The following is a 14,851-nucleotide window of genomic DNA, read 5'->3' on the forward strand; positions in this document are numbered from 1 at the left end:
GAAAATTGTCTTGCCTCCCCTTATCATGATAGTGTCAGAAGGAAAACTTTGAAGGCAGTTTTCTCAAAACGCTGATTTCCTAAACCACTCGACATGCACTAATAAAATCATCGTCCTGGTTACTCATTAGTCGTGCGTAGATGGCTGACACTAAGCTTGAATGAACATCGCAGAGGTTGCTAGGAGCATACCGTCTATTATCAAGAGGTGAAAATTGTCTTGCCTCCCCTTATCATGATAGTGTCAGAAGGAAAACTTTGAAGGCAGTTTTCTCAAAACGCTGATTTCCTAAACCACTCGACATGCACTAATAAAATCATCGCTATCTCCACAACCGAGTACTTGTATGACTTGTGTTACATGTGATATTAAAATGGAAGAAAATTGTCCTCCCCCGACTTTCCGATCCCTTTGTTGTAGTTGTAGCGGGTCACATATACAGTCTGACCTCCTTGATCCAGCCATGTCAGGATAAGTGATTTGGCCGGATATGGGAGAAACAGTGTTTATGTACATGCACATATAATAGCTGCCAACCCAGTGGTAGCTAGGTAGGTAGTGTACACTGTAACAGTGGTAGCTAGGTAGGTAGTGTACACTGTAACAGTGGTGTACTCTCTGCTAGCCGGCTTCAAAGTACGAAAGTATGTAGTCCTCTTTTATAGTTGCTAGGCACATAAACATTGCATTGACAGAAACCTCATAGGTAGTGTTTTTGTGTTTTGTTTTGTGTTTTTAGGCAGGGCTGCACACTAACCCATTTTTTTTACTGGTTCAACCTGTCTATCAAACTAGTAAGTACCCAGTTTTTTCATATTTTACTGGTCCATTCCTGAAAAAGGTACTGGTCCGACAGTGATATTTACTGGTCCTGGACCATCAGACCAGTGGTAGTGTGCAGCGTTGTTTTCGGGCATCTCTCTGTTTGTATTTATGTCAGACACCATACTTCTTTCAATCCCATACGTTGCTGCAATTCTTGCCTGAGTAGCTCCTTTCTCTTTTCTAGAAATTATCTCAAAATTCTGGTCTGCATTCAAAATAACATGTTTATGTTTTAGAGGCATAACGATATGAAAATGACTTGCTTCAAATGAAAAAACAAAAACAAAAACAGATAAAGTGAATGAGCTCTATACACTACATGCATTCATTAAAGCAAATTAAGCAGGTCAGTTTGATTTCAAATTCAGCATGCATTAGCATGTGGATACATGATTATGATAGACTCAGAAATTACACAATCTCATATGTGTAGTTTGTGAATGTCACATTGCAGCTAGCATTTTTTGGCATTTAGAATGATCAGAAATTTATGGCAACATTGAGTGATATGTAAGGATTGCCATCTTGTCGGCGTTTTCACTATTTTCACTGTATGACCGATCGCCTCTACCGCACCATTATTTACTGGAGAGCTTGCTTTCCATGTTCTCATGATGAATGTTTTATTTGTGAATACCTGAACTTGTGATCGTGACTGCATACTGTCATGATTATAATTTAGTGCAAATGTATATTCCGCAACGCGTGATGCTCTCACCGCGACATTTTTTTACTTTTTATACCCCCGCCACACATAGTGTGAAGGGGGTATATAGGAATCACCGCGATGTTGGTCGGGCGGGTGGGCGGTCGGTCGGGCGGTCAGTCAGGTGGGCGGTCGGTCAGTCTGTTGCAAAATCTTGCGTCGCGAACTCCTATAGTTTTGAAGCAATTTAAATGAAACTTAGAGTAAATGATTATATTGAGGTATAGATGTGCAAGACATGTTTTTTTGTGGTTGTCGGACAATGCGTTGCCATGGTAACCATTTTACCAAAACCTTGTGGATTGAATAACTTCCATAGTATTTAAGCAATCAATTTCAAAATTGGTATCTATGATGATCTATAGGTGTAGCTATGCAAGACACTCTTTGTGTTTGTACTTGACAAAGCGTTGCCATGGTAACCGCATGTTTTCTTTGAAATCATGTGGAGTGAACGACTTCCACAGTTTTGAAGCAATTGAAATCAAATTTGGTAGGCATTATGGCCTTGAGGCATAGATGTGGAACACATGATTTTTGTGTTTGTCGCACAAAGCATTACCATGGTAACCATAACTCTTAATGTGCCAGGCCCAAAACCCCGAACGTGCCAGAGGTCTTTACCTAACGCCAGAACGTAACGCCAGAACGTTTCGAAACTGGATTGACAATGTAATTTAAAACTGCCATATCTTTGAAACTATCAACTATTTTGAATTGAGTTCTACACAATGTGTATTAAGAAATGTTTGTTCTTTTGTGTCATGTAGTCAGTTTGCCATAATATGTGACCCGCTACAACAAGAAGGTCCTGAAGTCGTGCACGGTCGAAGCCGTGAAAATCGAGTTTGAAGTCAGAGCATTAAAATTGGTCAAAACTTACGATTTTCTGATTTTGATATATTATTGGAGTCTAACATGTCTTCTATCATCTGTCGAAATTTTGAAGCAAAATGATCAAAGGAAAGATTGAAAAAAAATAATGTTTTTCTGAGCCATGTTTTTTGGCGTTTCAATGAAGCAGAAACTGGTTCCAAAATTTGGATTGAGCGCCACAGATAGGTTCCACCCCTAACAACGACCGGAGTGATCTCATTGGTCAGTTTGCTGCTTGCTGCTAACCGAAGCGTGAAGCTCGCACACTGCCCAGTCGACTGGTGCGTGCAGGCGGGGTGCGCTATGCTCAGCCGCTTCTCACATCCTGGTCACTGATTGGTTGGTGAGGAGACCGCCGACGCTGATGTGCTTGAATGAACTCTTCGGGGGTTGCTAGGGCTTACTTTCTATTGTCCAGAGGTGAAAACTGACTTGCGTGTCCCTCGATCGCGATTGCGTCGAAAGGAAGACTTAAAGGCGCTTTTCTCGAAACAGTGATTTTCCAGACGTCTCGACATGCTCTCTTTTAAACATTGATATCTCCGCAGCCGATTATTTTTATTAAATGTGTTATATATCAATTTAAAGCAGAAAGATTAGCGGATTATATCATGCAATTTTCAAATAATCGACTTCGCGCAACTTTAGGATCATTTTGTTGTAGCGGGTCACATATCTATCTGAACCTGAAATATTGCAGAAATAATTGATATCATCAAAAAATTATTAGAAATTTTTGTGTAGTATGGAAAGAAAGAGTCAGTCGTGATTTTTCTTCAATAGAACGCTCCCTTCACTCTGTGAGAAAGTTTTAGAGCTATATCTCCTCTTTCCAACGATAACAAAATTGTCTTCTAGAATTGTATGATTCAAAAGATACTAGCAGTTTATTTTGTCTTAGCAATTTCTCTTTCTGCCTCAGTAATTCATTCCCAAATCTGAGTCCTTTAGTCTCAGATCCTGTATTTGAAACTAAAGTAATTGTCCCGGGCCCTTGAAGAGTGTCTTTTGTGCTGGACAATACACGCAGATTCAATAGCATACATACGCGTGGTTTACCAACAAGACTTTAGATCCATACACATTTTGCATAGGGTGCGCTCGGTGCGGATTGTCCCGACGCGAAAAAAATACATCAAGCTGAAAAATCATGTATTTACTCAAAATTTTCAAATGTAAGCATGCTCATATTTTTATTGGAAACGATGGCTATGCTAATCAGCTACCAGTACATATCATTAGCAGTTTCTTGGTATAAGACATTATGATACCACAAGAACGTAAAGGACAAGTTCACCTTCATAAACATAAGGATTGAAAGAATGCAGCAATATTAGTAGAACACATCAGTGAAAGTTTGAGGAAAATTGGACAATCGATGCAAAAATATGAATTTTTAAGATTTTTGTGTTGGAACCGCTGGATGAGGGGACTACTTCAGCTTGTGAGTCATATGCGTACAACAGTATAAAGAAAATGTAGAGAAAATTCAACATATTTTCCCTTTTTTCGCATAATAAAAGAGCACTTGACCTGCCTCTTTCTAAAGGCAGGGGGAATAATATTACCCATAACATTTGTCGGTAAAGAGTCAGGGGAATGTGTACTTTTTTCAAAAGATTAAATTTTGTGAAATTCTCTTTATATTTTCCTTATATTGTTGTACGCATGTGACATCTAAGTTTGCACTGGTCTTCTTATCCAGCGGTTACTGCACAAAAACTTCAAAAATTCATAACTTTTGAACTGATTGTCCGATTTTCCTCAAACTTTCAATGATGTGTTCTACTAATATTGCTACATTCTCTCAATCCTTATGTTTATGAAGGTGAACTTGTCCTTTAAATGACCAATGTTTTTCTCGCTCTTCTTGGTCGCCGATCGGCGACCATGGCACGTCAGGACTAAGGTCGCCGTTTGGCGACCACGGCACGTTAAGAGATAATTTTACCAAAACCTTATGGATTGAATAACTTCCACATCATTCAAGCAATTAAGGTCAAATTTAGTATAAATGATCGGGAGGTGTAGTTATGCAAGACACCAATGTGTTAAAGGGACTGTACAGTACTGGTTGAGGTGGGGATTCATGTTTTGAATATTCCTAAGTGAGATAATGAAAAGCCTCTTATGAAAAATGAAAGAGCATATAATGTTAAGAAGGATTCAACATTTATTTGATGAAAATTGGTTTTCAAATGGCTGAGATATCAAAAAAAGTGATAATAATAAAAGGCGACATGCCACAACTTTATTAGGATCTCTTTGTTTCACCTTGTTTTTGGATATCTCAGCCATTTCAAAACCGATTTACATCGAATAAACTTTTGATACCCCTTAGAACTGCATGCTCTTTGACATCTCATAGAGTGGTTCCTGAATATCTCGCAAAACGTTAAAAGCTAAATCCTCACCTCGACCAGAGCTGCACACACCCTTTACAGAAGAAAAATGTGTTGCCATGGTAACCACTCATTTTTGTATCAAATTGAACCATTTAATCTATGACGGTGAAATTTGGTGTGTATGATGGTCTTTAAGTGTAGTGATGCTGGGGGAAAGCATGTTTCCATTTGCTGTAAGTCTTATACTCAGTGTCAACTCTGTAATTGTACAGTAAACTAAAATTATTCTGTTTCCAATTCGACAAATGCACAAACTTGATATTAACGTCATTGCCCTCATGACATCACATACTATAAAGCAACACTAGGGGCGGGGGTATTAATCACCTTCAGTGATAATTCTAGTTTCTTTCAAGCATCGCGCAACTTTTGAAACCAAATTTGACGCTCCCGGGCATACCGTTTTGAAGCCACACCCCATTGAAAAAAATTCGTCAACCCCAAAATTGCTCAAAAACATGATTTTGTGTACAAATCCAATGTAAATTGTGTTTTTGCAATTAATTCATGTAAAGATAAACAATTTTATTTTCAATGGCTGATAATGATTTATTTTAGGCTGATTATGCTTTAAAAAAGTTTCTGCAACAAATTTTGAAGAAAAAAACAACAAAAACAAAAAGTAAAAAACAGAGAAATACATAAGAAATTCAATAAACAATAAAATACATAAGAAATAATTATGAAGCCAAATTTTTGCTTCAATATCATTGTTGAGGATATTGAAAAAAATATTTTCACCAGAAATCTTGGAGCTTTATTTTTTTATCTGTAGGCAAAAAAAGTTATTTTTTGCATAAATTAGCATGAATGAATTCATATAAATACATAGATTAAAATTTGAAAAATCTAAGTCTTGTAGATAACATTGGCCTCTACCTTAGTGCAAATTTTTGTGAGGATCGCGCAATCCACGACCGAGATCTGAAGGGGGGGGGGGGGGGGCAAGTCCCTCAAAAAACCTGATGGGATTAGGGATACTTGGATACTTGCCACAAAGTCATGAGCCCATCAATAATTGCTCTTCTGTATCGGTTGACTGGCATAGGATGGAAAGGCCCTACATGATGCTCATTTCTCAGAGTTTGAATCTACATTGTAATATCCAGACCATCAAATATGACAATGTAGGGTGGTAGATCCAATTACTGGACGCTTTTTTTTTTTTTGTGGCTTTGAATTCCATACTCAGAGGATGACATTTCGGCTAAAAATAACATCACTTATTCACAGACTCCTGGAAATTATGAATTCAGCCAATTCATGTCAAATGTTTGCTCCAGTTTTTATGCCTCCGCCACGAAGTGGTGCCGGAGGCATTATGTTTTCGGGTTGTCCGTCCGTCCGTCCTTCCGTCCGTAATGAATTTTGTGGACAGCGTAACTAAAAAACCTTTTGAGGTATCCTAATGAAACTTGGCATGTATGTGTATTAGGGGGTGAAGTTGTGCCTATCAACTTTTGGGTGCACATGCTCAAGGTCAAAGGTCAAAAGATCAAGGTCAAATACGTAAAATTTCACTATTTCCACCATATCTATGCAATGCCTGAAGATATTTTCTTGAAACTTAGTGTATACATGTATTACCCAATTAAGATTCTTTGGTGAAAGTTTGGGGTCATGAGGTCAAAGGTCAAAAGGTCAAGTAAGAATATTAAAACTTAACTTTTTTCTCTGTATCTTGGAAATTGTTCAAGGTATCTTCATGGAACATAGTATATATACATGTACTGACTGGCAGTGAATATCTAGAGAATTTAGGGTTCATGGGTCAAAGGTCAAGGGCAATACTTCAAAATTTTACTATTTCCCTCACATTTATGCAATGCCAGCAGGATTATCTTTTTTTTACACTTGGTGTATGCATGTATAACCTAATAGAGATTCTCTGGAAGCTTTATTTTTTCTTCTTTTTTTTTTTTTGTTTACCTCAAAGGTCAAAAGGTCAAAGATCAAGGGAAAGTGCTGAACTAACTTTTTCCTCCATATCTCAGAAGTGGCTCAAGTTATCTTGAAACTTGCTACGTATTTATGCATGTTGTGCCTGACAGTGATTATCCTATGAATTTTAGGGTCAAAGGCCAGATGAAAATGGTAACAATGAACTTTTCATTATAGAAATTGCACTTTTTCTCCATACCTTGAAAATTACTCAGTGCATAAACTTATGAATGGGTCAAAGTCAAGTTAAAGTCCTTAAATCCCCAAGTACATACTCTCCTATTCATCCAATTAAACCTAGGTCAAGGAAGGTGAACATTCAACACATTTGTGACAAACTTGTCATTTTAATATTTTGCCAATTTTGTGAAAATGTAGTCACACATTGTCTACATGTACTATAGACCTATTAGGAGAATCGTGCATTATGGCGGAGGCATACCAGTCGCCTTAGCGACATTTCTAGTTAGAAAATATGCTTCAAACATACCCCTCTAAAAAAGTTGTCCTTTTGTGCGGTGCAAAATTTTACCGGACACGATTTTCACAATGAAATAATCGACATCTTTCGCACCTAGTCCTTGCACCAGAATCACAATTTATCCCACAAATCACCGTACACATTCTCACCGAGCGGATGACAAAGAAAAAATCGGCAAATGAGGCTCAAATTTCGCATTTTACGGTAAAATGTCTATCTTGAACATTTCAAACAGTTCACGCAATAAAACCTTGTGAGAAAGCAACAACTGGTTAGACTCTATTTCTAGTTTACATGCTTTGTCTATGGGAGCTGCACGCACGGGTGACGAGTTGCGGGCCCCTTAGCGCACAACTATTCCGCATCGTTCGCGTTTGAGGACAATAGTTACAAATTTCCGCTATCGATCAGTGAAATTTTGCTTCTATTGGAATCTTCAGCATTTTTCCTGTATGTAAGTGGGATTTCATAGAATTTCAGTCGTGAAATGTGATTCAAACATGCATAAATATTAACTATGACGAGGTGAGGGTCACTCAACTATAAATTTGACGTCAAATGTGAATTTCTTCGTGTTTTTACATTGTTATGTCATGTTTTTTTTTTTGCGATTTCGGTCCACACAAAGTTCTGTGAGGCTAATCTACGAAGTCTTGTGCGTACAGAATGTCATTAGTACGCAAAAATGTGCATGTCCGGTAATACCATGGTGTCCGGTAACACCATGCTTGCTCCTACTCGTCTTAAAAGGGTGCTACAGATGAATATCTCTATTCTTTCCATTTACAGCATTGACCCCTGGTTGAAATCTGCCCTGTACTGCTTAGAGGTCCACCCAGAAGGTAGTCAGCTGCGGAGGGACTTTGCCCAGAACTGGCCACAGACATCAGCTATGCTCCATGCCCGCAAGCTTCTTCTGTACCAGGCCATTGTCGGGCTCTTCACAGAGGCCAAGCCTGGTGCTCTCATCCCCCTCCTTCTTATGGACATTGTCACCATGATCCTAGGTGCCCTGGGTGGGGGGAAGAGCTCTAGGGCCATTGAACTGACTCAGCTTTGTGTGCTCCTGTTACCGGCTGCAACACGTCTCCAGCTGAGAGCTTTGCTGCGTTTCATGGGGGAGGCCAGTAAGAATACAGCTGTGAAGCTGACTTATCAGGTACTGTCTTTATGAGGGCTCCAAGACCTCAACTTAGCATAGGTCTTGAATGAGGTTCATCTGATTGGTCATTTCATAGAACTATGTTCTTTTTTTCACAGTCATGAAAATTATTTTGTACCTTTATAGTGAGTACTTTTTCCTACATCTGGGGGCTTCTTTAGACTGCATTGAAGATTGCGATATGACACTGGACGAGAGAGAATGGTATCATTTACATGCGAGAGAATACATTGGCCCAAGTATCTAACCCCTAACACAACTAGAAAAGCACTCAGAGAGCACAGACCTCCGCCAAGCCAGCAACTCATTTCCACCCGTACACGCTTGCAATCTGTTTCCCAAAACAGAAGCCTTTTGTTTACATCATTGCATGGCGCCTTGCGGAATTGCCCGAGCAGAGCACATGCTTCTGTGCGCATCTCATGTAAACTTTCAGTACGCACAGCTTGAACCCCAAGTTTGTTGACCTTATATGCCAAAAGTTGAAAAATCCTTCGAAAATCCATAAAAATTCCCGGATCACTACCAAAATTATATGTGGTGTTCCTTGTGTCAATATTGACTTTTCATGCAAGTTTCATTTCAATCCGTACACAACTTTTTGAGTTATTTCGCAAACAGACAAACCAATGCCGATGATCACTTACCTCCTACTTCCTTGGCGGAGGTAATGAACAGAGAATCATAGTCATGAATCTGTTGTCATCATCCATTATGTGTGCACATGCTCGGTATTCATTATAGCACAGCAGCAGCTAAAATCTCACTAGTAGTAGCTACTGCTTAGTTTCCTACTGAGTTAAGTTATTCTGCTCTGTACGATCCAGCAGTCCCCTTGCTCTCAGAAACTTCAGATTATCGGTTCTTGTACACCAGTAACATTGTTGGAATGAGAGAGCAATAATTGTTTGGATTATAAAGGAAGCTAGTGCATAGTAGGAGCAAGTGGATAAGGAAATAGAACAAAGCCAGTTAAGAAGGAAGTCTGTACTTGGTGTAGTAATCTTACAATGGCTAGCAGCAAGCATTCATCAGAACCACTCAGGCAACTCATTGATCAGGGTTAATCTGATCACTAGATAAAGATGGACTTTTTTGTCTACTTAGATGAAAAGAACTTTCATTTGGGAGCTATTGAACCTCATTTGTGCACCTGCCCTTTTCACAAATGTAAACTGTAGAAGCTATCAACTCTACAAAATGCATTTCCGTTTTAAGATGGGAAAGCCATCTCTTTTCATACAAGTTTCCCTATTAAGTTTCTAATTCTGAAACTAATGAGTGCCATCACCACATTTAACCCGTTCCTTCCGCAATTCTCGAAATACCTTCAATGTCCCCAAACGAGATTCTTTTTGCCCGTTGACAGAGAACGGACAGGTTGGTAATCCACCTGTGCGAAAGCAGTCAAGCGGTACATGCATCCCCTCCCCATGGTCAACTACATGTGCCCTTGAACAATAGAAATATGGATCGGGTGCGATATATGAATAGAGCGTGCGCTGATGGGCTCACAGACTCTTTTGTTCTACACAAATCAGGCACCAGAATGCGATGACTGGGGTCAGCGAACCCAGATATCTAGGGTGATCAGCTTTGATCGCTAATGTGTATGTTCATACGAGTTTTGAAGCTGAGCAAGGGCAAACTAAATCAGAGCAAAGGTAAAAATACTGTTTTATACGAATTCTTCCTACAGAAAGAGAACAAGTGCTGATAGAATAAACTCTAACCTTTTTATCAAACCCATTTTGGGGGACTTTATAAGACAAAGAAGCATGAATTTAGGCCACGAAAGCATTTACTCTTGTCTTCACTTTGGGAACCTGGTATACCAGGTTCCTGTATATCAGTTGCTCCCACGGGAACCTGGTATACCAATAAGGAATGGGTTAATGTGTGTTAGAGTGTGAAAAGCCCCCCCCCCCCCCCCCAAAATCCGATTCCATATTGACTTCTGCTAATACAAATAATTCTGCAGGTTGCAAGGTCTTGAATTGTTTGATCAAAATATATTGTACAGTTGTATGTATCATGGATTTGTTATCAATATTTATCAGTATATTTCTTTTTTCTTTCTTTCTTTCTTTCTTTCTTACTAGCCCAGCTCCACCCTTAGAAAAGCAAATGATACTCGCCTTACCCTGACTAATGCCTATAAAATTGATCAGTGCATCCCTCATGGCCCATGATGTTTCTTTGTTTTGCTGCCCTTTCAGGTTGATAACCGAACCAACGTCTGCAACACATTTTGCTCTGCCATCATATCAAGCCCACTTCTTGCAGCTGTCCAAGCAAAAAATCTAGTCTCCTTCTTCCTGGACACCCAGAACCGGATTTTTAAGGTCCCAGAGGCAGTCCTGCAGGCTGTCACTGCCAGACTGCAGCAGGCCAAGCAGGGTGAGAAGGACCTGTGCCGAGGTAGGTGATTCATGTGTGGCAGTGGTATGGATGCAGGGCGACTGCTGATTGGCTACTATGTCAGAATAGCTGTGATAGTATGCAAATATTGACTGCTGTGACGGACATGGTTAAAACTATAAATTTGCCCAGAGGGGATTTTTTAACACTGTTATGCCCCAAGACAAAGTCGAAGGACATAGCACTGTTGAGAAATCACTGAGAGCAAACAGTTTTAACTATTACTTGAAAGAAAGCAGGAGCACATGGTCACATGATGCTATGTAGACCAATCTGTGAACATGATTTCATTAATGAAGGATATGATACAGTGAAACCCCGTTATAACGAGTTCGGTTATAACGAGGAACCGCTTATAACGAGGTGATCGCGTTGGTCCCGTTTTCCTTTGCGTGTAAACCTATGGCAGAACGAATCGGTTATAATGAGTTCGGTTATAACGAGATTCCGGTTATAATGAGGACAATTTCGGTGCATCATGATAAAGAAAAACATAAGAAATTTGATCGGATATAACGAGGTTCCACTTCTTGACTAAATTGCCGCTTTCAAACACGCGACAAACAAAACACTGAAAACCGAATTCATGCTATCCACGTCTTTTTTCCGTTTTGCAGAGAACCGTTCCTTCCATGTTTTCTTCTAAATCACGCAATGAGACATAGGAATGCCTTCCTATGTTCCTACTGAATCATTAAACATAATCATTCGATTGTCTTTTTCGCGAGATACGCGTGCGTGATATTAGGGAAGACCACAGCGCAATGAGAAAAAAAAGAAAAGATAACGCATTCAAAAACTTTTCATGTAGCGACACTTGTGGCCAAAAATGGACAATTGGAATGCGTGTACAACTCATCATTATATCCTTTCCATTTTTAGTTCCAACTTCCAGTTCTTTTGCTGGTTAGCAAATATGATTGTGGATGATTAAAGCCTAAATAATTAATGAAATGATCGCGATCCCGCCGGATGACAGTAGCGTAAAAATAGTTGAATAACGCATGTTAACCTACTTAATCGGTGTTCAGACAATGTCAGAAAAAGAAACAAACGCATTTATTAATTTGAATAGATCGGGATTTGTTCGTTATCATTTAACAAATGATAATTTAAATATGAGTGTGTACGATTAAAGCCGAAATGATTAATGAAATCATAGCGATCTCGCCGGGGGACAGTAGCGTAAAAATAGTTGAATAACGCATGTCACTATACTTAATCGGTGTTCGGAAAAAGAAACAAACGCATTTAACAGTTCAATAATGTACAAAACGCGAAGAGATTTTCGAAAGAAAATAAAGAATGCAGTTTCAATCCCTTCAGACGCCACTATCATACATTGTATAAAATTACGGCCGAAATGATTCATGAAATTATCGAATTCCCGCCTGGCACCAACAGCGTAAAATACCTCGCAAGTTAACGGTAAACAACGCGTGTATGCTTTACTCTGAAATTATCGCGATCTTGCCAGGTAACAGTAGCGTAAAAAATAGTTGAATAACGCATGTTATCCTAAATCAGAAAAAGAAATAAACGCATCTATTAGTTTGAATAGATCTGGGTTTGTTCATTATCTTGATTTTAACGCTGCATTTCACAATGAAAATTTTTATTTCTTTCAGAATGGTCTATGAGGTATAAATTTGCATAAAAAGAATCACGACGTAACTTTCCACATGCAATCCTGTCGCATATTTTTCAAGAACGGATGTACAAAACGCGAAGAGATTTTCGGAATAAAATAAAAACGCATTTTTAATCCCTTCGAGCGCATTTCACAATGAAGATTTTTCTTTCTTTCAGAATGGTCTATGAGGTATAGATATGCGTAAAAAGGATCACAACGTAACCTTCCACATTCAATCCTGTCGCATATTTTTCAAGAACGGATGTACAAATCGCGAAGAGATTTTCGGAAGAAAATAAAGAACGCATTTTTAATCCCTTCGAGTGCAACAATCATATATATTGTACAAGATTACAGCCGAAATGATTCATGAAATCATCGCATTCCCGCTGGGCACCAACAGCGTAAATATACCTCGCAAGTTACGTAAACAGCGCCAGTATTTTACTCTATTTGCGCTAGTTTTAGACAAAATTAACAAACAAGAATTACAATGAAGAATTAACTTATTTTAACCCCTACTTTTTCGTCTAATTCACAAATAATTTCCCTTTATCATCTCAGTACTAATGATCCATAATCGTGTAACAACAACGCAAAGGATGTTCTTATGATCTTAAGTTTCATTGATGGGTATATGATGTCGTGCTTATGTTTTTCTTTGTTTTTGATGCGTACGGTTATAACGAGGTACCGGTTATAACGAGGTAATATCGCCGGTCCCACGGACCTTGTTATAACGGGGTTTCACTGTAATAGATATGGGGCCATTGTAGAGATTTTGTGGTGAGAATGACTAGGACATGTTTTCTGATAATCTGCTGTGATTAATGTGAGTCATTTTGGTCTTTGTGAGCTTCAACCCCCACCAGCACTCAGGTGAATGATGTCTTTCCCCATGGTGTTTGTTAGGATTGATCTGTTTTCCATTTGTCCCATTGAATGGATCTCCTCAGAAGTACAGAGCTTACAGAGATACCAGCTCAAGATATATTAAATAATAGTTTCAGTCTTCACATTAATGGATTATCTGGGTTAGAGGTTACATTGATCCTAGCTGAAGCAAAACTTCCCTTCACTCTGTTCCAGAGCAGACCAGTATGTGGTCTCACAGACACAGTTGACTTTAGCTCATCTCTTCACTGGCAATGTGCTTTGAACATGATGACTTCCTTGATTTTCCTGTTGCATAATGGATAGTAGAAAAAGAACCATGAAATTAATACAATTTCTATCCCCACTTTACTGATGATTGTTTGGCAAAAATGAAAGCTTATTAGAAAGAAAACAATATTTGTATAGCTTAATAGCAAAGACAGTGTTGTATGCTGTGTTATTCTCTTTCATTGAACAAAATAAAATCTGAAACAGCCAATTCTACATGATCCTTCGAATTTGGTGTCCAAGGTTAATGTAATGTTCCTCTCATGCCAGTTGTCTACTGCCAGAGGATAAGCCCGGAGGAGTTTGAGGTCAAAGGCCACGCGTACACCCATGAGATGGTGAAGGGGCTGATGAATGCTATCATTGACGACACAAGGATCCCCCTGAAGGAGAAGAAACAAAGACTCAAACAGCTTCAGAAGACTCATGGTGATGTGTTTGCCCAACACTTCTCAGATATGCAGTGACTCAAAGCTATATGATCCTGCTGTATGTAAAGACTGTTAGCTGCAAACTTTTGAAACCTGGTGCACAAACTTTTAATGCTCCCTGTAGTCTGGTAAGAAAACAAAAATCAATAGAAGTGCAATTTCAGATCTGCAGGTGTGATTATTCTCTTTATTTTGTTCGGATCTTATTGAATGATGGAGGACACTGAAATAAGCATAATCACCAATATTTACATTCCAGCACTGAAGAAAGAAAAAAAAAATGACATTGTAACATCTTTTCCCCTAATTTGGTGCCATGGGCAATTCCAGAGGTGATTGCCTCATTGTAATGTAACATAAGTAGGCCAAACACCCTTAGAGTACTTCATAAGAATATGGAATGGATTTGATTACTGGTGGTGGGGTAAGTGAGAGAAACTTCTTATGTAATAAAATACTTGCAAGAAATTTGGAAGACCTTCTGAATGCTTGTTATTGGACAAATGTTCAGTGTTGTGTGAATTTTCTTTGCTGTCAGAGGAGACAAGCTGTAAGTCGCCATGATGGATAGTCAGTCAGTGCATATTGTAAACTGGCTGGAATGATACTGATCTCTAATCATTTGTCAGTTTCATTCGTTTTAAATAGTTTTATCAATTAAAGTGCACTTAATGGTAAGTTAGGAAAAATTTCTTATAAAGCTGGATTTGTACAAGACTTTTGTTTCATTCTTGTTCCATCATCAAACAATCATGTTGCACTCTCGTGGGATCTCAGTAATTCAAAAGGACACCTAAAGCCTTTTC

General features: G+C 38.8%; 1 protein-coding gene across 1 annotated transcript in view; it reads left to right on the forward strand.

Annotated features, from left to right (window-relative positions):
* The window catches only part of LOC140228792 (DEP domain-containing protein 7-like), a 35,231-nt gene extending 21,150 nt beyond the window's left edge, over positions 1-14,081 (forward strand). Inside the window, exons 8-10 of the mRNA XM_072309066.1 lie at positions 8,024-8,393; positions 10,616-10,817; positions 13,885-14,081. Coding sequence (XP_072165167.1) covers positions 8,024-8,393; positions 10,616-10,817; positions 13,885-14,081 — 769 coding nt within the window. The remainder of the gene's footprint in view (positions 1-8,023; positions 8,394-10,615; positions 10,818-13,884) is intronic.
* The last annotated feature ends 770 nt before the right edge of the window (positions 14,082-14,851 follow it).

This window comes from Diadema setosum, chromosome 5, assembly GCF_964275005.1.
Source record: "Diadema setosum chromosome 5, eeDiaSeto1, whole genome shotgun sequence".
In the NCBI taxonomy this organism is placed as follows: Eukaryota; Metazoa; Echinodermata; class Echinoidea; order Diadematoida; family Diadematidae; genus Diadema; species Diadema setosum.